Source organism: Astyanax mexicanus, chromosome 10, assembly GCF_023375975.1.
Source record: "Astyanax mexicanus isolate ESR-SI-001 chromosome 10, AstMex3_surface, whole genome shotgun sequence".
Classification (NCBI taxonomy): Eukaryota; Metazoa; Chordata; class Actinopteri; order Characiformes; family Acestrorhamphidae; genus Astyanax; species Astyanax mexicanus.
The window spans coordinates 54,109,668-54,134,667 of record NC_064417.1 but is presented as its reverse complement, the minus strand read 5'-3'; the positions used below and the strand labels follow the sequence as shown (position 1 = coordinate 54,134,667).

The window sequence follows — 25,000 nt, the reverse complement described above, 5'->3', positions numbered from 1 at the left end:
ACAATTTCTTACAGTTTTCAAAAACAATAAAATAAATATATAAGTGCACTTCTAATACTGGTGAACAGTGTTTACACCCTATGAAGTGCGGAAGTTTGTGTGGTTGGAACGTGCCCTACTTCGATGTCTCTGTCCCCGGTTGATGACGTATCTGTGCGCGTGTATATGATGGCGACTGTGCGGCGGATGTGTTTGTAGCGGTTTGGCGGAGAGTTTTATCGAATAATCGCATTTTAACGCTTTTAATCGATTGCTTAAATCTGGTGGTAAAATGACGAATCGAACGGCGTATTTCTATGACCCGGATGTGGGTAATTTTCACTACGGTAAGCGGAAAATGAGGAGCTAAAGCGGCTAAAGCTAACAGATTACCTCAGAACCGCGCTAGCATCTCAGTTAAGCTAACGGCTAACTGCAGTAAATAAACTCCCCATACATTATTATTATTATTATTATTTTTTTTATTATTATTATTTTTTTTTAGTGAGGGTTTATCTGTAGATTAGGGGACTAGATTAGCAGCAATGTATTACCCCTGTGCAACTAATAAGCAATATGCAATTATTTATAAATACACTCTTAAGAGTTCTGACTTTTTATTATTTGTATTGAGTATATATTGCAAGGTGTATTTTGTATATATTTTTGTACTGAGCGCATTGCTATCCCTTTGCAGCTGTAATACTGTGAATTTTCCCACTGAGGGACGGTAACTAATGCTGACGCTTTTCAGTGTAAGCTAGAACTGTTTTATTGATTTTGTGAGTAAATAACAAAACACTGAGATAATAGAAAGCTCTAAATATTCATTAATTAGCTAATTTTACCCTTTATTGGTTTCACCATATTCCGCTTTTTACCCATATTTCATCAAATCAGACCTAATTTATTTATATAGTTTTTACAACTGATGTTGTATGAATCAATAGAAATTCTCCTGAATAACCTGAAATAAACTCATTTTACAACTTTTACAGTGACTTCCAATTAAAGAAAGTTTTTTTTTTTCTTCCTCCTGTAGAAGTCCAAAGTTGCTGTTTTTCGAGATACTTGTTTTCACTTTACATTAAAATTTGCTTGGGAGTGAGATAAGATAAAATAAGATAATCCTTTATTAATCCCACAATGGGGAAATTTACCATGTTACAGCAGTGCAGAGTAAAGGACAGAGAAACAGGTCAGGAAAAGGTAAATACAAATAATGATAAATCTATATATACAGAAAACCTATTGTAGGAAAATATATAAAGATAGTTTAAAAAATTATATATAGTAAAAGAAAATATATATATACATCTAGTGCATAGAGATATGATTATGGTAGGGTGGACCAGTATTATTGCACAAGAGTAACAGTGAATAAATATCAAATAAATAATAGATAAAAACAAAAGTGAGAAAAAAAAATATTGCACATTAAATAAATTGCACAAATGATGATCACAGTACCCGTAGTGAGATGGATATTGCACACCGTAAGCATTACAGCTACACTGAGTAGTATGTAGGTTTCTATGAAGTCCTGAGATAGTAAACTAGTGTTTACTGGGAGCGCGGTGTGTTGTAAAGTCTGATGGCGTGTGGAACGAAGGACCTGCGGTATCTCTCCTTCACACAGCGTGGGTGCAGCAGCCGGGTACTGAAGGAGCTGCTCAGTGCTGTCAGAGAGTGGTGCATGGGATGGGACAGGTTCTTCAGCATGTTGTTAAGCTTAGTCCTCATCCTCCTGTTTCCCACCACCTCCACTGGGTCCAGAGGACACCCCAGGACAGAGCTGGACTTCCTGATGATTCTGTCCAGTCTCTTCCTGTCGGTGGTGGAGATGCTGCTGCCCCAGCAGACCACTCCATAAAAGATGGCTGATGCCACCACGGCATCAAAGAAGGTCCTCAGTAGTGTCCCCCGCACGCCAAAGGACTGGAGTCTCCTCAGGAGATGCAGTCTGCTCTGACCTTTCCTGTAGAGAGCAGCCGTGTTGTCAGTCCAGTCCAGCTTGTTGTTAAGGTGGACACCTAGGTACTATCCGAGTCCTGGATGTTCACAGGCACCGGAGGAGAGTGTTTGGTCCTGCAGAAGTCCACCACCAGCTCTTTGGTTTTTCCTGCGTAATAATTAAGTAATGGGGATCACTTACGGCCATGACTTATGACTTTACGCTTGTTTCCACCCTAATGTAAAATAGATAAAGGTTAAACAATAAAGCTGTAAATTAGAATATTGTTCTAATTTGATTTTTGACTGTTCGCTTTAAATCAAGGAAAAAGACAGATTGTGTGAATATGCATAATTCACTTTATTTTGATTAAAATCTCATGACTTTGTGGAGAATAGAGCTGCAACTAATGATTATTTTGGTAGTCGACTAAACTGACGGGGTTTTTTTTCCGATCAGTCGATTAGTCAATGCCATTAGTAATTCTGCCATCTCTAAAAACGATAGAAACAGCAGAACATGAGGTTTAAATGGCATTTAAATGTCTGAACGTTGTTTAAAATGGAAATTACTGATGTTTACTGATATAATATGTAATGAACACTTTTGGAGACACAAATTAGCTAAGTCTCCCATTGCGCTTCTGTCCCCAGCACTTTGTGTAATGTGTTACTGTTACAAATTAACGATTAATCGACAATGTCGATTAAAATAATCTGCATTGTCAATTATATCGACTAATTGTTGCACCCCTGGTGAGGAACAGTTAAAACTGATTAAATGTAAATGTTTTTATTAATACAGAGCATATTCAAACTCCCACACTCTCACAAATGTGCATTCTAATTGCTATATGAATAACGTTTCTGATTGGCTGTTTCTGCAGGTGCTGGTCATCCAATGAAACCCCACAGACTGTCCCTCACCCACAGTCTGGTCCTGCATTATGGCTTATATAAAAAAATGATGGTAATTCACATTTATTCTGAATTAATTACTCTTTCTAAAGATGTAATGCATTTTTATTAGTTTATTTATTTTTACACAAGCACAGCGCTTCTCTAACTTATATCTTTCCCCACCAGGTTTTTAAACCATACAAAGCCTCTCAGCACGATATGTGTCGATTCCACTCAGAGGACTACATCGATTTCCTGCAGAAAGTCAGCCCAAACAACATGCAGGGCTTCACCAAGAGCCTCAACACATTCAACGTTGGAGACGACTGGTAAACACATTCTGCTATTATATCTACACATATATATACAGCCCTGGAAAAAATAAGGGAGCACTAAACCACTTAAAAATGATGGGTTTCTTTGATTTTACTAAATTAAAAACCTCTGGAATATAATCAAGAGGAAGATGGATGATCACAAACCATCAAACCACCAAACTGAACTGCTTGAATTTTTACACCAGGAGTAAAGCAGCATAAAGTTATCCAAAAGCAGTGTGTAAGACTGGTGGAGGAGAACATGATGCCAAGATGCATGAAAAAAAACTGTGATTAAAAACCAACCAGGGTTATTCCACCAAATATTGATTATTTCTGAACTCTTAAAACTTTATGAATATGAACTTGTTTTCTTTGCATTATTTGAGGTCTGAAAGCTCTGCATCTTTTTTGTTATTTCAGTCATTTCTCATTTTCTGTAAATAAATGCTCTAAATGAGAATATTTTTATTTGGAATTCGGGAGAAATGTTGTCTGTAGTTTATAGAATAAAACAACAATGTTCATTTTACTCAAACATAAACCTATAAATAGCAAAACCAGAGAAACTGATTCAGAAACTGATCTCTTCAATTTTTTACAGTGCTGTATATTTATTTATCTATTTTATTTTATTATTTATTTATTATAATGCTTTGTGTGTGAATGTTGGAGATTTAGCACCCTCTCTGGTGAGAATGTGTAATTGCAGTGATCGTGTGGAAGAGTAATTTTAATGCAGGTTATTGTAAATAAATAGCTGTATGAAATTCTGTGCTTTAAGTATACTGTTTGGTTAATTTATAAAAGACTGCCAGAAGGAGGTACATCCAACAAACCTACCAAAACACTCTTTTTGAATAAATTCATTACCCGTAAAAGGTTTTAGATCACCTCTATAGTTTAGTAGTCCAGTAGCTGCAGTGCTGTATTACCCAGACAATCTGCTTTATTATTATTTTCACATTATCTTATCAATGACTTTATTACTGCAGTTCTTCTTCTCCTGTCAGATTAACTCTAATTCTAATTTCTGAAACTGAGACTCAGTCTTTAATCATGTTAATCTAAAGAGCTAAAGGCTAAAGCTGCTGTTTCCATGTGGGTCAGCCAGACGTCTTCCTGCAGCAGTTTCTTTTCTCCAGTTTCTAAGAGTCTTTATTTGAAGGTGTAGGAAACAGTACTCACCGCTCTCTGACTTCATCTGTAATTTCTCTAAAGAAAAGAAAGAACTTCTACTTTTAATAGTTTTAACAGAGTTCTCTGTGTTTTATCTGTGTCTTTTTCTAGTTATTCTGATGATGAAAGTGTGAATGTGCTGTAAGTGTGTAAAGGCTGCTGCAGTAACTCCATCTGTTCCACCACTACAGATTTACTACAGAGTTTTAATCCGTTTCCAGCTGTAAACTGTTAACCAATGAGCTTTAGTTAATTTAGTTTGTGTGTGTGTATAATAGTGACTAATATAATGTGTGTTTTTGTGTTTTCAGTCCTGTGTTTCCGGGTCTGTTTGAGTTCTGCTCCAGATACACCGGAGCGTCTCTACAGGGAGCAACTCAACTCAACCATAAGGTTTAATTCACTCATTAATATTTTAATATTAATATTGTAATACTTGAATAATATTACTTATTATTATGAAAAAAGTAATATTTTAGGAGCGTACAAGTAATACAATGTGTTTCATAAGCTTTCAGACATTTGTATTTTTTTTTTTCATATGTATCAAATATATTTCAGTGTATTTAATAAATACATGAATCACTCAAGATGTTTTTAAAGTATTATACTGTAAGGAATTAAATGTAAATATTTAATTTTCATTTACTTTACTTTAAGCCTGTAAAATTTGCAGTTTTATATTAAAAATGTCACTTTAGTTAGAGTATCAGGTAAAAGTTTGGGCACACGTTTTTTCTTTATTTTTACATTTTTTTTACATTGTGAAATCAATATAGAAAACTATATTAAAGCTGAACAGGAACACATGCTGAATTATTTATAATAATAAAGCAGAATCTGTTTATTTTCTACTTTAGATTCTTCTAAATAAGTATCAGATGTGTGTTTGAGTTCAGATCTGCAGACTCTTGGTGAGATTTTAATCTCAGTATCTTCATGAGGGAGAGTCACCTGGAATAGTTTTCTCAGCATCTTGAAGGAAGGAGTTTCTGGAGGTGCTGAACAATAGCTGCTGCTTTTCCTTCACTGTGCTGTGAAGCTCCAGCTCATCCCAATTAAATCACCTCAAATCACCTTAATCTCAGTTCATCAGGTTTAGATCAGGAGATTAATGTGGAGGAAAAACACTTTTATACTCTTTACTACACAATTATATATGTGTCCCGCAATCGTCTATTTCTTTTTAGTTTCTTTTTATGTTTTTAGTGGTGTTTTTCTGTTGTCATTCTGCTTATTATAGAAATTAAATAATTAGGCGCCGAGTGGTCCAGTGGTCTAAAGCACTGACACTATAAGCAGGAGGTCGCAGGTTCAAACCCCCACTCATGCAGCTTTACCATCAAGCTGCCGGCGCTCAGAGGGAGCACAATTCAGATTCTTCCTCCGGGTGGGTAGATGGCGCTCTCTCCCCACATCACTCCTAGGGTGATGTCTGCAGCACAGGGCTGCGTCTGTGAGCTGATGTATCAGAACTGTGTCGCTGCTCTTTCCTCCGAGCGTTAGCGCTGTGATGCTACTCGGCAATGCTACAGCATCAGCTCAAAAAAGAGGCGGAGTCTGACTTCACATGTGTCGGAGGAGGCGTGTGCTAGTCTTCACCCTCCTGGTGTGTTGGGCATCACTAGTGATAGGGGGAGTCCTAGTGAGTTTGTTGGATAATTGGCCGTGTAAATTGGGGAGAAAATGGGAAAAATTATAAATAAAATTATAAAAAAATAAATGAAATAATGAACATGAATCATGAAATAATTCTTTTTTTTGTTGTTTTTTTTTTTAGATATGTGATATCGCTATTAACTGGGCTGGAGGTTTACATCACGCTAAAAAGTTTGAGGTAAGTTTTTTTTTGTGTAATTTATTAGTTATAGAAGTTTGTTTTCATACTTAAACTAAACCTGTGCTGATCAGTGTGTTTATAGCAAATATACTTTTATATACTTTCTTCAGTTATATGTTTATATTGTGCAATATTTTGTTATAATATTAGGTTTTCTGTAGAAGAGTGGCTTATTTATATTTAATAAAAGAAATTAAACATGGAGTTAGTAGAAGATGATAGAGATGTATTGATGCTGATAAAGTTCTAAAGTTGACTTATTTTTGTTTATGTTTCAGGCGTCTGGATTTTGTTATGTGAACGATATTGTTATCAGTATTCTGGAGCTGCTTAAGTAAGTGAAGAGTCTTTGGGTGAATCCCATTTCTCCCCTTGGCCCTACCCCTTACCCCTACCCCTTCTTTCCGAGTGTAATCCTTCCCCTTGGAACGGAGTTACAAGGGGAAGGGGTAAAATCCTACCCCTAGGAATTGGGACAACCCTTCAAGCACCTGGTGAAAGGTGAATCTTATTGAAAATAGCCTCCATAATATACTAGAAATTGTATATCACACTGGTTCCCAACACTGGTCCTGGAGCAGGTAATGTGTTACAAAAACAATATAATGTGCAAGAATATGGGTCCTCAGTGACAGAGGAATCACTGGTATATCACAATGACGTTTGTCAATGAACAATAAATACATAAATAAATAGCACTGATTTATGACCAGGCTACTAGCGGTGGTGTGTAGGTGACCCTGCTGGGCTGATGTGATGATAGCAGTGGAGCGCTAAAGTTCAGAAGCCTAGCTGCTGGTTAACTAGTTAACTTTAGGGCATTGTATGTGTACAGAAAGGGGGCAGGAGGTGCAGAAATTAATTAATATTGTCCATTCCTTAATTCCTCTGTGATGGGGAGCTGAAATTAGCTCTGATTATTTTTTATTTGATTTATTTTTTCCGTTCCGCCTTAAATGCGGTAGCGCCTGCCGTCTGTTGCACCATTTAAGGTGGAACAGGAAAGTTAGCTAGCTAGCTAGCTACCGAAACGAACTACTAGCGAACTTTTTATGCTTGTTACGAAGAATTCAGCCATAAAACATCAAAACTACACAATAAACTAAGGTAATACAGTGCTAATCGTAATTTTTAACATGGAAAATACTTTCTTTGGTCGCTTGTTCCGCCATCTTGCCAGTCATTCTCATACCCCTCGGTACGAAGTGTGGGTCTGGAAAATCTCCGTTTGAAGGGCTAACTAGCCCTACCCCTTACCCCTACCACTTCATCCTAACAGGAATCGGGACACCCCTACCCCTTGACGTGCACGCGCAAAACAGAGGGGTAGGGGTAAGGGGTAGGGCCAAGGGGAGAAATGGGATTCACCCTTTATATATTTATATATATATATTTCTCACTGCAGGTTAAACACTGCCAATACGATAAACACACAAACATATTAAACACTGACCCTGAACTAAAACTATTCATTTATATCCTCCTCCACTCAGCACCTGCTTTAAATCACATCACATTTATTTACATAGCGCTTTTAAAACTAATGATTTTGTAAATGGCAGAACCGAGAATTAGACGAAACATTGATCATAAAACGCAGAAACTCCAGTTATTTAACGTTTTAAGCTTTTTAATCTTCCTCTTTATTAGGCCTGTCACAATTTTATTTATATCATCCCAGAAATTATTGCAATAAAAATAGGAATTGAATGTATATATTACATTTTATTTAAATTTGTTTAGCCTGTGAAAATGGCTGCAATGTGTAAATCGTTATTGCATGTTTTCGTTATTAAACAATATTTAATATTAAAGCTGAAAGTCACTTTAGTTGCATCAGATACAGTTGGGTGGTGGAAATTATTGCAATAATGTCATTTTAAGACCATTAAATACCGCTGAAATAATGGTAATATAATAGCATAACAAAGCATTTTTCCCCTTTTAAAAACAACAAAATACTCTTGTGTAATTAGAGAAATATTTCACAAACTATATAGTTTATTCTTCATCACTGTGTGTATTAAAGCACTGATTGGTCATTTAGTCTGACTAGAATTTTGTTTACTGTTATATATGTAAACAAACATTAAGATAAACATGATATAGACCCATATCATTACCATTTTTCTTCTTTTTTTTCTCTTCTCCTTTCTTTTTTTTACTCTCCTTTTTTCTTATTTTCCCCCTCTTTTTACTTATTTATTTACTCTTTGTGTTTATTATTGTTTTACTGCTTTAGTTTAATATTCATTTAATTAAATTTTATTCATCTCTGTCTCACAGTTTAATAGTTTTATTTCTTTATGTATTAACTTTAATCGCAGAAAGGGTAAAAACACAAAGTTTCAGCTATTTCAGGGTAATAAAGTTTCAGTTTTCACTATTTCAGGTTAATTAAAGCATCTTATCTGCGTATTTCCGGCAGGTACCACCCACGCGTTCTGTACATCGACATCGATATTCATCACGGTGACGGAGTTCAGGAGGCGTTTTATCTCACAGACCGAGTGATGACTGTGTCCTTCCATAAATACGGAAACTACTTTTTCCCAGGAACAGGTACGCACTGATTTAACCCTTTATATACCCGTTTAACCCTTTATATCCTCTTGAGACCTTGTGTCCTCATATGAGGACATTACATTTCTGCATCACTGCACCATTATACATTTATTAAAACATTGACCCTTTGGCTAACATTACGGGAATCCCATTCAAAAGTTTCTACAGCCAGTCCAGACAGAAATTCTCATCCAATTTTAGTTTTTACAAAGTTTAGCTTTTATACTTGTTCGGTCCTTCTAAACCTAAAAAGCTAGGATAAATAAAAAAATTCACATTAAGAAAAAGTACGGGTTTCAGGAGGACATACCCGTTTAACCCTCTATATACTCGTATAACCCTTTATATACCCGTTTAACTCTTTATTTACCTGTGTAATCCTTTATATACTCGTATAACCCTTTATATACCCGTATAACTCTTTATATACCCGTTTAACCCTTTATATACCCGTTTAACCCTTTATATACCCGTTTAACTCTTTATTTACCTGTGTAATCCTTTATATACTCGTATAACCCTTTATATACCCGTATAACTCTTTATATACCCGTTTAACTCTTTATTTACCTGTGTAATCCTTTATATACCCGTTTAACTTTTTATTTACCTGTGTAATCCTTTATATACTCGTATAACCCTTTATATACCCGTATAACCCTTTATATACCCGTTTAACTCTTTATTTACCTGTGTAATCCTTTAAATACTCGTATAACCCTTTATATACCCGTATAACCCTTTATATACCCGTTTAACTCTTTATTTACCTGTGTAATCCTTTATATACTCGTATAACCCTTTATATACCGTATAACCCTTTATATACCCGTATAACCCTTTATATACCCGTTTAACTCTTTATTTACCTGTGTAACCCTTTATATACCCGTATAACCCTTTATATACCCGTTTAACTCTTTATTTACCTGTGTAATCCTTTATATACCCGTATAACCCTTTATATACCCGTTTAACTCTTTATTTACCTGTGTAATCCTTTATATACTCGTATAACCCTTTATATACCGTATAACCCTCTATATACCCGTATAACCCTTTATATACCCGTATAACCCTTTATATACCCGTTTAACTCTTTATTTACCTGTGTAATCCTTTATATACTCGTATAACCCTTTATATACCGTATAACCCTTTATATACCCGTATAACCCTTTATATACCCGTTTAACTCTTTATTTACCTGTGTAATCCTTTATATACCCGTTTAACTTTTTATTTACCTGTGTAATCCTTTATATACTCGTATAACCCTTTATATACCCGTATAACCCTTTATATACCCGTTTAACTCTTTATTTACCTGTGTAATCCTTTAAATACTCGTATAACCCTTTATATACCCGTATAACCCTTTATATACCCGTTTAACTCTTTATTTACCTGTGTAATCCTTTATATACTCGTATAACCCTTTATATACCGTATAACCCTTTATATACCCGTATAACCCTTTATATACCCGTTTAACTCTTTATTTACCTGTGTAACCCTTTATATACCCGTATAACCCTTTATATACCCGTTTAACTCTTTATTTACCTGTGTAATCCTTTATATACTCGTATAACCCTTTATATACCCGTTTAACTCTTTATTTACCTGTGTAATCCTTTATATACTCGTATAACCCTTTATATACCCGTTTAACTCTTTATTTACCTGTGTAATCCTTTATATACTCGTATAACCCTTTATATACCCGTATAACTCTTTATATACCCATATAACCCTTTATATACCCGTTTAACTCTTTATTTACCTGTGTAATCCTTTATATACTCGTATAACCCTTTATATACCCGTTTAACTCTTTATTTACCTGTGTAATCCTTTATATACTCGTATAACCCTTTATATACCCGTATAACTCTTTATATACTTGTATAACCCTTTATATACCCGTATAACTCTTTATATACCCGTATAACCCTTTATATACCCGTTTAACTCTTTAAAAACCTCTGATGAAATGTTAACACCTGACCAGTCTGCACCACGGTTAATGTGTGTTGCTTTGTATTCTGTACAGAATCTAGTATTCTTTTTTTATTTTTGGTCCAGTTTAACTCTGCAGTTTAGTGACTGAGCAACTAAACAACAACTTTACTATAGTTATTATGTTTATTGTTATTAAGTGTATTGTGAATAGTGCATGTGTATGTCTTATTTTATATTATATTTTATTTTATGATTCTTCTTGTAAATATTATTTTCTGCACATTGGTGGGAGTCTGCACCCAAGTTTTTCACTTGCATGTACACCTGTACTCTGTGAGTTGACAATAAAAAACTTGTATCTTTATAAGCCTTTCATTATTATTGGGCTGTTATCTGTGGTACAGAACCAAGTAAAGCTATGAGAACATAAGGTTCTGCTGCTCCTGTGGAAGAATGGATCTGTAAGAGTGGATGTATTTTATTTCTAATATATTTCTGTATGTTTTTAATGTTGTTTTAGGTGACATGTATGAGGTTGGAGCGGAGAGTGGGCGTTATTACTGCCTGAATGTTCCTCTGAGGGACGGGATAGATGATCAGAGTGAGTGTCTGAATTACACTGTACTTATTCACTTGTCTTTTTTTTTTTTTCCCAATACCATGTTACTTGGGGACGGGAACACATGTGTGTATATACTATAATATATATATATATATTGTATATGTAGGAGAATTAATGAATGTGTGGGATTTCTTTAAAGTGTAACTACACTGTTCCACAGGGTTTTACTGTAGGACCAATTAAACTGATGTTAGTAATGATAAAACTGTAGTTCTGAGAGTGAAGGACTGAAGTGTAGATTATAAACAGCTTCTAATACAGACTAAAAACTAAACACTAACTGATGTAATGATAGGAAGCTATAGATTTCAGTTCTGAATTTTTTCAGACGGTCATTTAGTTAGTGCACCACCTCGGGATGCTTAGCGTTAGTGTTGTAGTACTCGAGTCTGATCTGGTCTCGGTCTCGGGGTGAGGTGGGCTGGGAGACTGGACGAGGAGTCCTCTGTCTGAGGTGAAGTTCATTAGAAACTCAACCTTTTTTCTTTTTTTTTTTTTTTTTTTTTTTTTTTTTCCCATTTTCTCCCCAATTTACACGGCCAATTACCCAACCCACTCATTAGGACTCCCCCTATCACTAGTGATGCTCCAACACACCAGGAGGGTGAAGACTATCACATGCTTCCTCTGATACATGTGAAGTCAGACTCCGCTTCTTTTCGAGCTGCTGCTGATGCTGTAGCATTACCGAGCAGCATCACAGCGCTAACACTCGGAGGAAAGCGCAGCGACTCTGTTTCGATACATCAGCTCACAGATGCCCTGTGATGCAGACATCACCCTAGGAGTGATGTGGGGAGAGAGCGCCATCTACCCACCCGGAGGGAGCAGGGCCAATTTTGCTCCCTCTGAGCGCCGGCAGCTTGATGGCAAAGCTGCATGAGCGGGATTCGAACCTGTGACCTCCTGCTCATAGTGGCAGCGCTTTAGACCGTTGGACCACTCGGCGCCCCTCAACCTTTTTTCTATCGTTACTGAATCAACAATTCATTCAAACAGACCCAATCAGTCCTTCCTCTGTGTGTCTAAAATCTGCACACTGATTGGGTAACAGTGAAAAAAAAGTGCTACTCCTGTTTTCATTTAGCATCCAATCAATTAACACTTTTTATTTTAAATAGTCAGATGTTAAGTTAAATGTGCTTTTTTCTCCGGCTTGCTGGAGTTATACTCTTTGTTTATGTGAATCATTGTGACCTCGGGGAAAATTATTCATTTTTCTAGACATCTGGAAAGAAAGCACCAGGAGAAGTAGGTGCAAACTAGTGAGATAGCTAACGTTAGCAGCAGGCTAGCTAACCATAGCAACAAGCTAAATTACACACTAATGTTACCGACACGTGAACGGAAGCTAGCGAAGAGCTAGCTAACTTTAGCGACAAGCTATCTAAAATACTAACGTTACCAGGGAGAGGAGTACTAATAGTCACAAGCTAGCAAAGCTTAGCAATGAGCTGTTTGAGGGCAAATTTTGATTTGAAATGAGTTTATTTTGCATTTTAGAATTAAAAATAAATGGAATTTTATATATTTATCTTAATCTGATCCCAGTCTTGGTCTGGTATGGAACTATGACACTGCTCTAGCGGTCTTGAATCTGTGCTTAGAGTACCACAGTTTGAGAAACTCTGATTTAGAAGATGTGTTGAGCTTTGATTCATAGCAAATGTTCCTTTTCCTCAGTATCAGACTCACTCCCTCGCTCTTGGTTGCGGTTATTTTATTTAATAAATGGATTACGCATGGTAGTATTTATCTGTGTGTCACAGTGGAAGGGTTCCGGCTGGTATTACAGTATTGTGTGTATTTTGTCTAGACTAATAAATAAACAGTTTTAATGTGACTCATTGTTTCCGCGTGTCGTAGATGATTATCAGGAGGTGATGTTTGGTGAGCTGAGCTCCTCAGGGCTCCTCTGGATCCTGATAATCATCTCTCTTCAGTGGCACGCCAGTAAAACGCTCACGCCTGCGTCACTTCTGTTAGTGTTGAGTTTATACCTCTACGTTTATCAGCTTTAGAGAAGAAGAGATAACAGAACCACAGCCGCAGTTCCTGCTCAGAAAAATAAAACAATAACCACTGTGTATATTAATATTATTATTATCATAATCTGCTATATTTTATAATCTCCTATTTTACAGTTCTACCCTATTTTTGCACAAGTAGTGCATTCATTATCTACTGTTTATGTATCTTTTGCACTGCTAGATTTAAATTATTATATAACTGTGGCTGATATCAGTTATCCTCACTTTATACACTTTATCAACTGGTGTCAGTGTCTATTGTTCAACTGCACTACCTCCATTCTACATTACACACACACACACTAAAGACTGAACTTTAATACTTTATTTAATTTTTTATTTATTATTTGATTGTATTTATATGTATTGTTATATTTTGTATCTTTTTGTAACTTTGTGTACTATACACACCTGCTGCTGGATGTCTAGAATTTCCCCGCTGAGATTAATGAAGTATCTATCTATCTATCGTTCTATCTTTCGTTTTGTCTTTCATTTTATCTATCGTTTTATCTATCTATTGTTCTATCTATTGTTCTATCTATCTATCGTTCTATCTATCTGTCGTTCTATCTATTGTTTTATTTATCTATCTATCTATCTATTGTTCTATTGTTCTATCTATATTAGTAATGAATGTTTGAGATTTAGGCCTGATAATCTTGATAAATAATAATATTCTTTATTTCTTTATATAATATAATAACATATTTACAGATGTGAGGGGTGTACTCACTGTTGTTAAGTAAGATACTGTAGTTTTGTTTATTGGGTTCTAAAAACTATTTCATATATTTTCCTTCATATATTGTGTAATTTTGTGAGGCATTGTAAACTAAATAGATGTATATTCTACATACTCCTGATAGTAGAATAAAGAATACCATGATATATCATGAAACTGCTAGAAGTTCTAGAGAAAAAGGTGAAAAAACCAAGCACTAATACTAGTGTATATACTCCTATATATATATATATATAAATAACACAACAGTAAGATTTTCATTATCATTTTCTCACACAATAATTTACAATACATTTGCCTGTTTTATAATATGACTTTTTTACTTAGTGGTGTGTATTATGGTAAAAATGTTGTATCAAAATATTTTAGACTTTATAATACACGACAATTATCATTTATCAATGATCAGTTATAAATTATGATAATGGTCAAATACTCTCCCTTAATATATACTTACTACAGTGATTTACTGTGGAAAATATCCACAATATATGTATATGAATTTAATGCAGATGCAGTTTTTAACACATTTGGCATTCAGCTTAGTTTTTTATTTATTTATTTGATTTATTTATTTTTTTCATTTATATCATTTATATCACCGCTGTCCACTGAAAAACACGTATCTCCAAAACAGCAACCTTACAGGAGAGAGAGAAAACCTTCTAAACTTTAAAAGAGTTTATTTCAGGTCATTTTGAAGAGTTTCTATTGGTCCGTTCAGCAAGAAATTTTGGCACAGTGTAAGGGACAGTTTATCTGTTTAAATTATGTAGTAAACTAAAAATGGACAAAAATGGAGATACGTGTTTTTCATAGGACAGCGACGATATGAGCTTTGTGTTCTGATCTGATCACAATCAGCTGATCTGCAGCCATGAAAGCAGAGCCCTGATTGGCCAGCCTGATTTTAACATTAAATTAATAAGATAAAGATAAAAAATATATAATACATTTTGAATTTATATATAAATATATATATATATTTTTTTTTTTTCACGGTTTAATATTTTCATAAATGTTTTATATGTTATAATATGGTCATTTAAGAAGTAGTGAAGAAGATGGTGATGATGATGATAATTGTCTCGTTTTTATTGTTTATTGTTATTATTATTAGGCTACAGGCAGCTGTTCCAGCCTGTGATAAAGCAGGTGGTCGACTTCTATCAGCCCACCTGTATCGTGCTTCAGGTAAAAAAAACTTTTTGAGTGTGTAATTTTTTCTTTTTATAATGTAAATTATAGTTAAAGTTACTAATCATAATGATTGTTTACATATATAATCAATATACTGTGTGTGTGTTTAGTGTGGAGCCGACTCTCTGGGCTGTGACAGACTCGGATGCTTCAATCTCAGTATACGAGGTCACGGGTAAGGAGAATTTAATATAACACACTCTCTTATTCACCCACAGGCAGTGTGCCGAGTCCTGCTGGAAAATGAAATCTGCATCTCCATTAAAAATAAGTTATCAGCAGAGGGAATCTGTAAGATATGAAGTGCTGTAAGATTTTGTGGGAAAACAAAACTGCACTGACTTTAGACTTGATAATAAAACACAGTGGATCAACACCAGCAGATGACAGACATGACTCTCCAAACCATCACTGATTGGTGGAAACCTCACACTAGACCTCGAGCAGTTTGGTCTTGAGACTCTGATCCCTTAATTTACAAATGAAATGTAAAATGTACTGATGATCAGTGATGGTTTAATGGAGAGACATGTCTGTCATCTGCTGGTGTTGATCCACTGTGTTTTATTATCAAGTCTAAAGTCAGTGCAGTTTTGTTTTCCCACAAAATCTTACAGCACTTCATATCTTACAGCTTCACTCTGCTGATAACAACTTTTATAGAGATACAGATTTCATTTTCCAGCAGGACTTGGCACACTGCCCACACTGCAGAAAGTATCCATTGGTCCTATATATTATTTTAATTTTCTGCAACACTGATTTTTGGGGTTTTCTTTGGCTGTAAACCATAATCAATAATCAACAATAAAAGAAATAAACAATTAAAATAGATCACTCTATGTCTAATACATCTACATAATATATACAAGTTTTAATGTTTTTTTAACTAAATTACTAAAGAAATAAAGTAAATTTTCAATTAGGGCTGGGGCGACGCGTCGACATAATCGACGTCATCGATTACGAAAATACATCGATTTGCATAACGTGCGTCGGCGCGTCGTAAATATGTTAATTAACACGGTAACATAGAAGCATAGAACTATTATTTAATTAAAATGATTTTTAAGAACAGCTAAACACAGTTCTGCAAGTCAAACGCGGAGGAGTTCACGTGCGAGAGAGAGAGAGAGAGAGAGACACACACACACAGAGAGAGAGAGAGAGAGAGAGACACAGAGAGAGAGAGAGACTCTCTGCTGAATCTGACTCCCGCTTCGCGGACAGAATCGGCACAACACCCCCGCTGTAGAACTGCGGTAGTGAAAACAGCTACAAAAAAACGCCAGAGGGCATCTAAAGTTTGGGAGCATTTCACGCAAAAGGGCAACAATGTGGTCCTCTGCCATATGTGCAAAAGGAGCACTTGAAGCGCAAACATCCAGGAGCACTATGTCAACAGGGTCACACAGTAAGTTACCGTTTACATCAGGGTCTCCGCGTGTGTCCTTAAAAAGACTTAAGGCTGTCTACCAAAGGTTTTAAACCTGCCACAGGCAGAAATTATACATTTTTGGTTTATATTTGTGCATGGCATTTCACAGTTTCCAGAAACAGTAGCATTATTCATAGGTTCAGGTGTTTAGCTAAGCTAGCTGCCTTAAGTTATTTTAGCTAGCGCCGTCGGCGCTGCGGTGTCACACCGTTTTCTGTCACCGTCGGAATTTTGTGACCAGTGCTCACGGTTATGAGCGTTCATTGGCAAAACGGAAGCTTTCTATACCTACACCTTACCCTCAGCCCTAAACTGAACCGTTTTGGCCAGTCGGGGTAAACATTAGAAACGAACACGTTTCGAATCGGCCAGTGCACCGGTCTGCTGAGAACTACTTGCCCGTGGTCACAAAATCTAGCGGTCACAGAAAACAGTGCAACACACGGTTGTGGTGTATGGGAGCTTATCCATTTTTAGCGTTATAGATCTAAACGTGTTGTACATGTAAGTGATTATAAGTGTGGGGTTTGGTTTAGTAGGCTTGTGTTGCTGTTGTTGTTATTATATATAAATATAGTATTTTATCGTTTGCTTTAAAACGTAAAATAATAATTATTTAAATATGTTTCTCAATAAATAGATTAGTCGACTAATCGAAAAAAATAATCGTTAGAATAATCGTTTAAAAAATAATCGTTAGGGACAGCCCTATTTTCAATGATATTCTGATTTTTTGAGATGCAGAAGTATGTGTATTTTTTGTGTTGTGTTTATTTGTGTGTTTTAGTATCTACTATTCATAAATATGCGTAAATTAAATCAGTTCTATGTGTTGTGTGTGTGTGTGTGTCTGTAGGGAGTGTGTGGAGTTTGTGAAGAGTTTTAAGATTCCTCTGCTGGTTCTGGGAGGAGGAGGGTACACTGTACGCAACGTGGCTCGATGTTGGTGAGTTAACTAGGCTTCATATTTACTAATAAATATTAATGTGATTGATAATCATCTATTGATGATAACAGTATGACCTGTGTAAGAGGTTATTCAGTCTATATATTAGGTGTGGGAATCTATATACGCACCTTATGATTGGATTCAATGTTCCATGTTCAATTTCCAGCATCAATTACAGCCCTGTTTCTCAATCCTTACCTGCACTGTTATTGCTCTCTCTTCTACAAACACACCTGATTAATCAGTTAATCAGTTTATTTACAGTCTATTCAGAGAGTCAATTCAGAACGCTGTGTTAATAAAGCAACAAGTACAGAAAATAATTATAATTCTATTACTCAATCTGTACTCTGTATTTATTATCTCCAGTCATGAAAAAATGTAAAAATGCTGTTTTCTGTCTGTAATGCACAAAAATAAAGACTCTAATGTTTAACTATAAAATCTATATAACATAATAAATAATCCAGTGAACTAAAATAAGTAATAGTTTTTTTTGTTTTTTTTTTCCATTGCATTGGAAGACTGTAACACTTTCATATTGACCTTTTTATTTCATAAACCAACCCTAAACAGTTTAAACCACATTAAATTTTCTTTTTAAATCACATTAAATTATTTAAAATTAGCTGTTATTTTGACTCAACGGCTCTAATTAGCGCTGGCCGATTTTAACGATTATTTCAGTTCATTCAAATTACAGTTTTAATGCGATTTTCTAAATGAAGTAATCATGCTTTTACATTCAGACATTTTATCTTTTCAATCTAAAATATCCGAAAGCATTTCTCCTCATTGCTGAAGTGTTTATCCGACTTACCTTGATTATTGGCTCCTCCCACAGACTAACCCACGCGTATTTTTTAAACATTGCGCCGAAGGCTGAACTCATACTGAAAAAAGTTTCAGCACTTTCCACACAAACACCCGGTGGAATAAAGCTTATATTTATCTAGAAATAAATCCTACCGTTTATAAAAACTGCACCGTCATCGCTGTCCAGTAAGAATCTGTGATTGTGTTAAACAATAATCATCACTCATTCCAAGTGACTCATTTAGTGTGTTATTTCTCAATTTTCAGTCAGAAACCCGCAGTCTGAAGTATAATCCAGTGTTCGTCAGCGTGTGAGTTTCTCCTCAGCTGTGGAGAACTCCCCCCAAAAAAATCCCCCAAAAAACAATTATAATCAATCAAAGATAATTTTTTTTTTTTACCATAATCGCCCAGCACTAGCTCTAATATACTACTGTTTTTCCAGTGTTTTTGCAGTGGGCGGGGCCAAGTTACTGTTTGATTGGATTAATAAACTTGTCCATCAGAATGGACCATCATAAACCAGCCAATGAACAACAGCTCTTAAATAGTGTTCTGTGCAACAAAACTTTTAAAAATTAATAAAATACATGATATCCATTGTAATGGATGCAGGGTCTAAAAGGGTTATATAAGATGCAGTTATAATTCTATTACTGGCTGGTCTTTTCTGATTTTAATCCAATAATTAGGACCTCTTCATCCCCATCACACAGCCTGTACACTTTCATTAATGGCAGCACTATTATGTGCTTCGGCTCAACACGCTTGGAGGAGAACACTAATTGCTCATTTGGAAGCATCACAAACACAGGAACTCTCACTCACCTGTATTAGTGTGCAATGTTAAATAAGCCTCTTCTCCAAACATTTAGACACTGTGTACAATTTTACTCTCTTCATAGTTTTTTTTTTTTTTTTTTTTGCTGTTAACATTAATCTATTGATTTTTGTGTTTTAGGACGTACGAGACGTCTTTGCTGGTTGATGAGTCCATTAGTGATGAGTTACCCTATAGTGGTATGTACATCTTCTGTAATCTCTAATTTAAATCTAAACCAATGTAATCTAATATTATTGTAAAGTGTTACTAAAATAACATACAGCTCCGAAAAAATGAAGGGATCACTTCAGTTTCTGAATCAGTTTCTCTGATTTTGCTATTTATAGGTTTATGTTTGAGTAAAATGAACATTGTTGTTTTATTCTATAAACTACAGACAACATTTCTCCCAAATTCCAAATAAAAATATTCTCATTTAGAGCATTTATTTACAGAAAATGAGAAATGACTGAAATAACAATAAAAAAGATGCAGAGCTTTCAGACCTCAAATAATGCAAAGAAAACAAGTTCATATTTATAAAGTTTTAAGAGTTCAGAAATAATCAATATTTGGTGGAATAACCCTGGTTGGTTTTTAATCACAGTTTTTTTTTTCATGCATCTTGGCATCATCTCCTCCTCCACCAGTCTTACACACTGCTTTTGGATAACTTTATGCTGCTTTACTCCTGGTGCAAAAAATTCAAGCAGTTCAGTTTGGTGGTTTGATGGTTTGTGATCATCCATCTTCCTCTTGATTATATTCCAGAGGATTTTAATTTGATAAAATCAAAGAAACTCATCATTTTTAAGTGTCTCTTATTTTTTCCAGAGCTGTATATAATGATTTTTTTCCCCGGTGTATTTTGTGCTTATTGTTTCCCAACACAGAGTATTTTGAGTATTTTGCTCCTGATTTCACACTTCATCCTGACGTCAGCACACGGATCGAGAACCAGAACTCCAGACAGGTACAGAACTTTACACTGCATCAGTAATTCTCTATATTGATATATATATATATATATATTAAATCACTGGGCACTTTATTAGGAACACTGTAGTAATAAAACAACTCGCTGTGCTTTAAATACATTTTTAATAGCAGTTTAATTTGAGCACTGTCCTAATCTTTCATTACACAGCATTATGATCCTTAACTTCCCCATAATAATGAATATTTCAATACTGTAATATACTGTGCAATACTCCATATATATCACAAGATAATTCTCTGCGATACTCCACATCATCTGTTACTGTTACTGAATAGGATAAAAATACTTAGAAATCCAGCTAAGGTGGACCATGCAACATGACGACAACCCAAAAAAATCCAAATGTTAAATCCAAAAGGAATTTCTAAAATCAATCAATCTTTATTTTATGTTGCTGAGCATTTACAGCATCAAAGAAATGAAAAACATTTAATACAAATAAGAAATAACATGGAAAAAAATAGTAAAAAATAATAAATGAGATTTTTTAAATGTTGATTTAAAATAAGTAACATAAAAATAAATAAATTAAAGAAACAGAGAAGTCTGGAATGGCCGGGTCAAAGCTTGGATCCTAACCCTGTTGAGATGATCAGTTATTTATCACACAGCTGAAAGAATCCTGCATGGAGGAGTGGGAAAACCCTTCTCCCATTCAATGTGGGAGACAGTTATAGTTAGAGGAAACATTAGATAGCAGCTATTAGGGCTAATGCAGTGCCATATCATAACGTTCACAATAACATCACAATCATTAACAAAATGAAAACTGAAAAACACAAGTCGATAAGGTAATTTTTTCAGTTTAATTTTATTATAGCGCCACCATGTGGAGTAATGAAGCAGTAACTTTAGATGAACTTTAACGTTATATTGGATATGTGTTTAAATTATAAAAATGACTGAGTATTCTGCTTACTGCAAGTAAAAATGTAATCACTCAGAAGTGGTTCTCTACTAATCCTCCTCAAATTCAAGAGTAGTATGATCATGACTTTTTTTTAATGGAAAAACTTAATTATTAAAGGGATAGTTCGGGATTTTTGACATGAATCTGTATGGCATCAACATGACCAGTGTCGTGCATTCTCACTGACTTACCCCCGACCATGTCCGGTGAGCGGAGTTCTTGTCCAGTATTGTCCGAGCCGAAAGTAGTCCGGCATGTTTGCTGGGGTCACGAAACGAAAGCGTTTTTCTTCCCAAAACAGTACGAGTGCAAAAGAGTGATTTATTTGCATAACAAAAAACGGTGTCTGCAAAAGTCACGCCTCATTATCACTGGGGCACTACTTTCATTTTGGATCAGTGCGCATGTCATTCTAACTGCGAGCAGCGCACTAGTCTTTCAGATCATTGGCTGCGCTCAGCTTCAACCAGCAACGCAAAGAGCAAGCTTTAGAGAGAAGTTTATCGGCTTTTAGAAGCTTCTTGAACACAGATTTATACATTTGTATGTGTGTGTGTTAAAATGGTGCGGACTTGTGATTATCCAGGCTGTAGCAACAAAGATGTGGCTGATTCTCCGCACAGTTTCCATCGTATCCCCGTGACTGACATTGCTCTCAGGCAGCTTTGGATACTTGCAATGGGCTTCCATGTGGACACCAAAGTGGTGAAAATGAAGAAGCTTCGTGTTTGCGGTGCGCACTTCAGCGAGGATGACTATGTTTCTCCATGCCCGCTGTTGTTTGTGATGCAGGCAGCAGCTGGCCCGCCGACGTCCTCATCAATTGACAGGTTCTGTATCTCGGGCATAACTAAATCCCACTCGTGGCAGCAGTAACATTCCACCTCTGTCGGCATTAGTTCGCACTTCAAACAAGTGCACCAGGATTTGTCGGCCACCCTTGGTATCGCAGCAGCAGCAGCGGCTCCAGCTTCGGTCTCAATCATTTCTCTGTCCACCCTCTCTCTTTCTGCACGATCCAATTCGATTTGGGCAAGTTCCTCCTCAGTATACTCAGGCTCATAAAGATACCCCCTTGGCTCTGAGCGGAAATCAATATATTCCTCGTCGCTCTCGAAGTCCGACATGTTCCCGAACAGTAAACAGTGAAATCGAAACCGTAGGCTAGCTGCCAGGTTGCGCAATCGCGCGCACTGATCCAAAATGAAAGTAGTGCCCCAGTGATAATGAGGCGTGACTTTTGCAGACACCGTTTTTTGTTATGCAAATAAATCACTCTTTTGCACTCGTACTGTTTTGGGAAGAAAAACGCTTTCGTTTCGTGACCCCAGCAAACATGCCGGACTACTTTCGGCTCGGACAATACTGGACAAGAACTCCGCTGACCGGACATGGTCGGGGGTAAGTCAGTGAGAATGCACGACACTGGTCATGTTGATGCCATACAGATTCATGTCAAAAATCCCGAACTATCCCTTTAAGAATCATAATTTAAAAATTAGTCAGACCCGGTCTAAATGGCTCATTATATCATCACTGTCCGATGAAAAACACGTATCTCCAAAACAGCAGTTTTACAGGAGAGAGAAAAAACCTTGTAAACTTTTAATTGAAGTCAATGTAAAAAGAGTTTATTTCAGGTCATTTTTAAAGAGTTTCTATTGGTCCGTTCATCAAGAAATTTTGGTACAGTGTGAGGGACAGTTTCTCTGTTCAAATCATGTAGTAAACTAAAAATCTACAAAAATGGAGATAAATGTTTTTCATTGGACAGCAACCCGATTTCTTGTAGACCCTATTACGTCTTAATTCTTTTCTTTTGTTCTCTTTGTGTTGAAATTTCCCTGCATTGTTTGAGATGTATGAACACTGTAATCCTAATGATAATACAAAAATTATCTCTTGGATGAAAAAGAAAGTTATATTGAGTTATATTAAGTTTTGGGGAGTTTAGAGTGTCTTTGTTTTTTATATATATATATATATATATATATAAATAAATAAAATCGATATATTGCAAAATCTATTTTTTTATTTATTGTTCCATCCCTATCCCCTAAGAATAGGATTAATCAGTATCTAAGGATCTGACTCATTGTCATGTTAATGAAATCAGTGTGAATAATAAGTGTAACAGGGTGTTCTCACACTGATTGTAGTCGTGAAAACTCAGACAGGTGTGTAAACTCAGGTAGAGAGACGTGATTGGCTGATTAGAAAAGACCAGCAGCAGTGAGGAGGTGTACAGGTGTTTCTGGTAAAGTGGCGTGTGAGTGAGTGTGTGCAGTTGTGGTGAGTAATGGTGTGTAAAGGTGAAAGGTCAGGGGTTCAGGTGTAACCGTGTGTCCTGCAGTACCTGGAGCAGATCCGTCAGACGGTGTTTGAGAATCTGAAGATGCTGAATCACGCTCCCAGCGTTCAGATCCACGACGTCCCCTCAGACCTGCTGAGCTACGAGCGCAGCGACGACGCCGACCCTGACGAGAGAGGATCTGAGGAGAACTACTCCAGGTCAGACACCGCTCACTGCATACCTGAAATATATAATAATAATAATCTATACAAATATAAAGAGAAAATTAAATCAACATTTGTGTGTATGAATGTATGTAGGTATGTATATGTATGCTGCGCGCGCATGTGTGTGTGTATGTATGTACGGATATATGTGTGTATATATGCGCGTGTGCATGTATACACATACCGTGTGTGTGTGAATGTGTGTCTGTGTATGTATATGTATGTGCATGTATGCATACACGCACAACTCGCGCGTAAACATACATACATAAACATGCATACATACACACAACTTATACATTCACATACAAACACGTGTGTATGTATGCATGAGTGTATATGCATGTATTTACGTGTGTGCGTACATACACTCACACATCTTTTATTTATTTATTTATATACACACACCTGTGTGTATGTACGTTTGTGTTATATGCATGCATATGTGTATGTATACACACTGACAAAAGCATACATACATGCATGCATACACAAACGTGTGTGCGTGTATATGTATGCATGCAAATGTGTATGTGTACATGTGTGTATGTATGTAATACAAACATATACATACATACACACACGTGCACCTTCATGCATACATAAACACATATAGAGTTTTTATTATTATCTCTAATGATTTCTTTTGCTTTGATCTTCAGGCCTGAGGCAGCGAATGAGTTCTATGACGGTGATCACGATAACGATAAAGAGAGCGACGTGGAGATCTGACCCCCGGCGACCTCGTCTCTGACGCTTCGTAAAATGACCCATTCTTTCTGTTCGCCTTTATTCTGAACTCACGCCGAGTACCCTCAATGTTTCCTCATTTCAGAACATTTCTTGTTTATCGATGTTCGTTTTTCTGTATTAATTACTTTATTTTGTATTGTTTTTGAGGTATATGAAGTCTATAATACTGTTTTTATTCTCTCATCAATATTGCCCTTTTTTCAAAACCTGAACTCAGCTCAGACCTGCAGTCGTTTACACACACATTACTGCAATATATATACAGTAATATTACAGCGCGTCCTAAAAATGATGAACTGATAACGGCTCTGAATCTCAACACTGACGCTCGTTGATGAATTCAGTGAACACTGCATTTTTAGAATAAATAAATGAACAGTTCGGTCATTGGAGAATACTGCTTTATGATTTATTATTTGGTTAACTGTGTTCATATTTTAATGTTGTTGTTTGTACAGAATTTGTATGTGCATTTAATAAACACTTGTTAATTCTC

General features: G+C 35.9%; 1 protein-coding gene across 1 annotated transcript; it reads left to right on the top strand.

Annotated features, from left to right (window-relative positions):
* Positions 1-142: 142 nt before the first annotated feature.
* On the top strand, positions 143-25,000 carry hdac3 (histone deacetylase 3). Its single transcript, XM_022683618.2, has 15 exons — positions 143-326; positions 2,820-2,902; positions 3,019-3,161; positions 4,640-4,721; positions 6,109-6,165; positions 6,447-6,502; positions 8,597-8,730; positions 11,219-11,299; positions 15,216-15,289; positions 15,406-15,470; positions 17,590-17,679; positions 19,460-19,518; positions 20,215-20,294; positions 23,585-23,742; positions 24,414-25,000. Exons 1-15 carry the CDS (start codon positions 272-274, stop codon positions 24,481-24,483), a joined length of 1,287 nt encoding a protein of 428 aa, XP_022539339.2. The 5' UTR covers positions 143-271; the 3' UTR covers positions 24,484-25,000.

Bases quoted from the DNA above. Each gene is read 5' to 3' on its own strand.
- hdac3 (XM_022683618.2), top strand. From the start codon at position 272: ATGACGAATCGAACGGCGTATTTCTATGACCCGGATGTGGGTAATTTT. The intron at 3,162-4,639 runs GTAAACACATTC...TTGTGTTTTCAG, and splicing joins TTCAACGTTGGAGACGACTG to TCCTGTGTTTCCGGGTCTGT. The intron at 8,731-11,218 runs GTACGCACTGAT...ATGTTGTTTTAG, and splicing joins CTACTTTTTCCCAGGAACAG to GTGACATGTATGAGGTTGGA.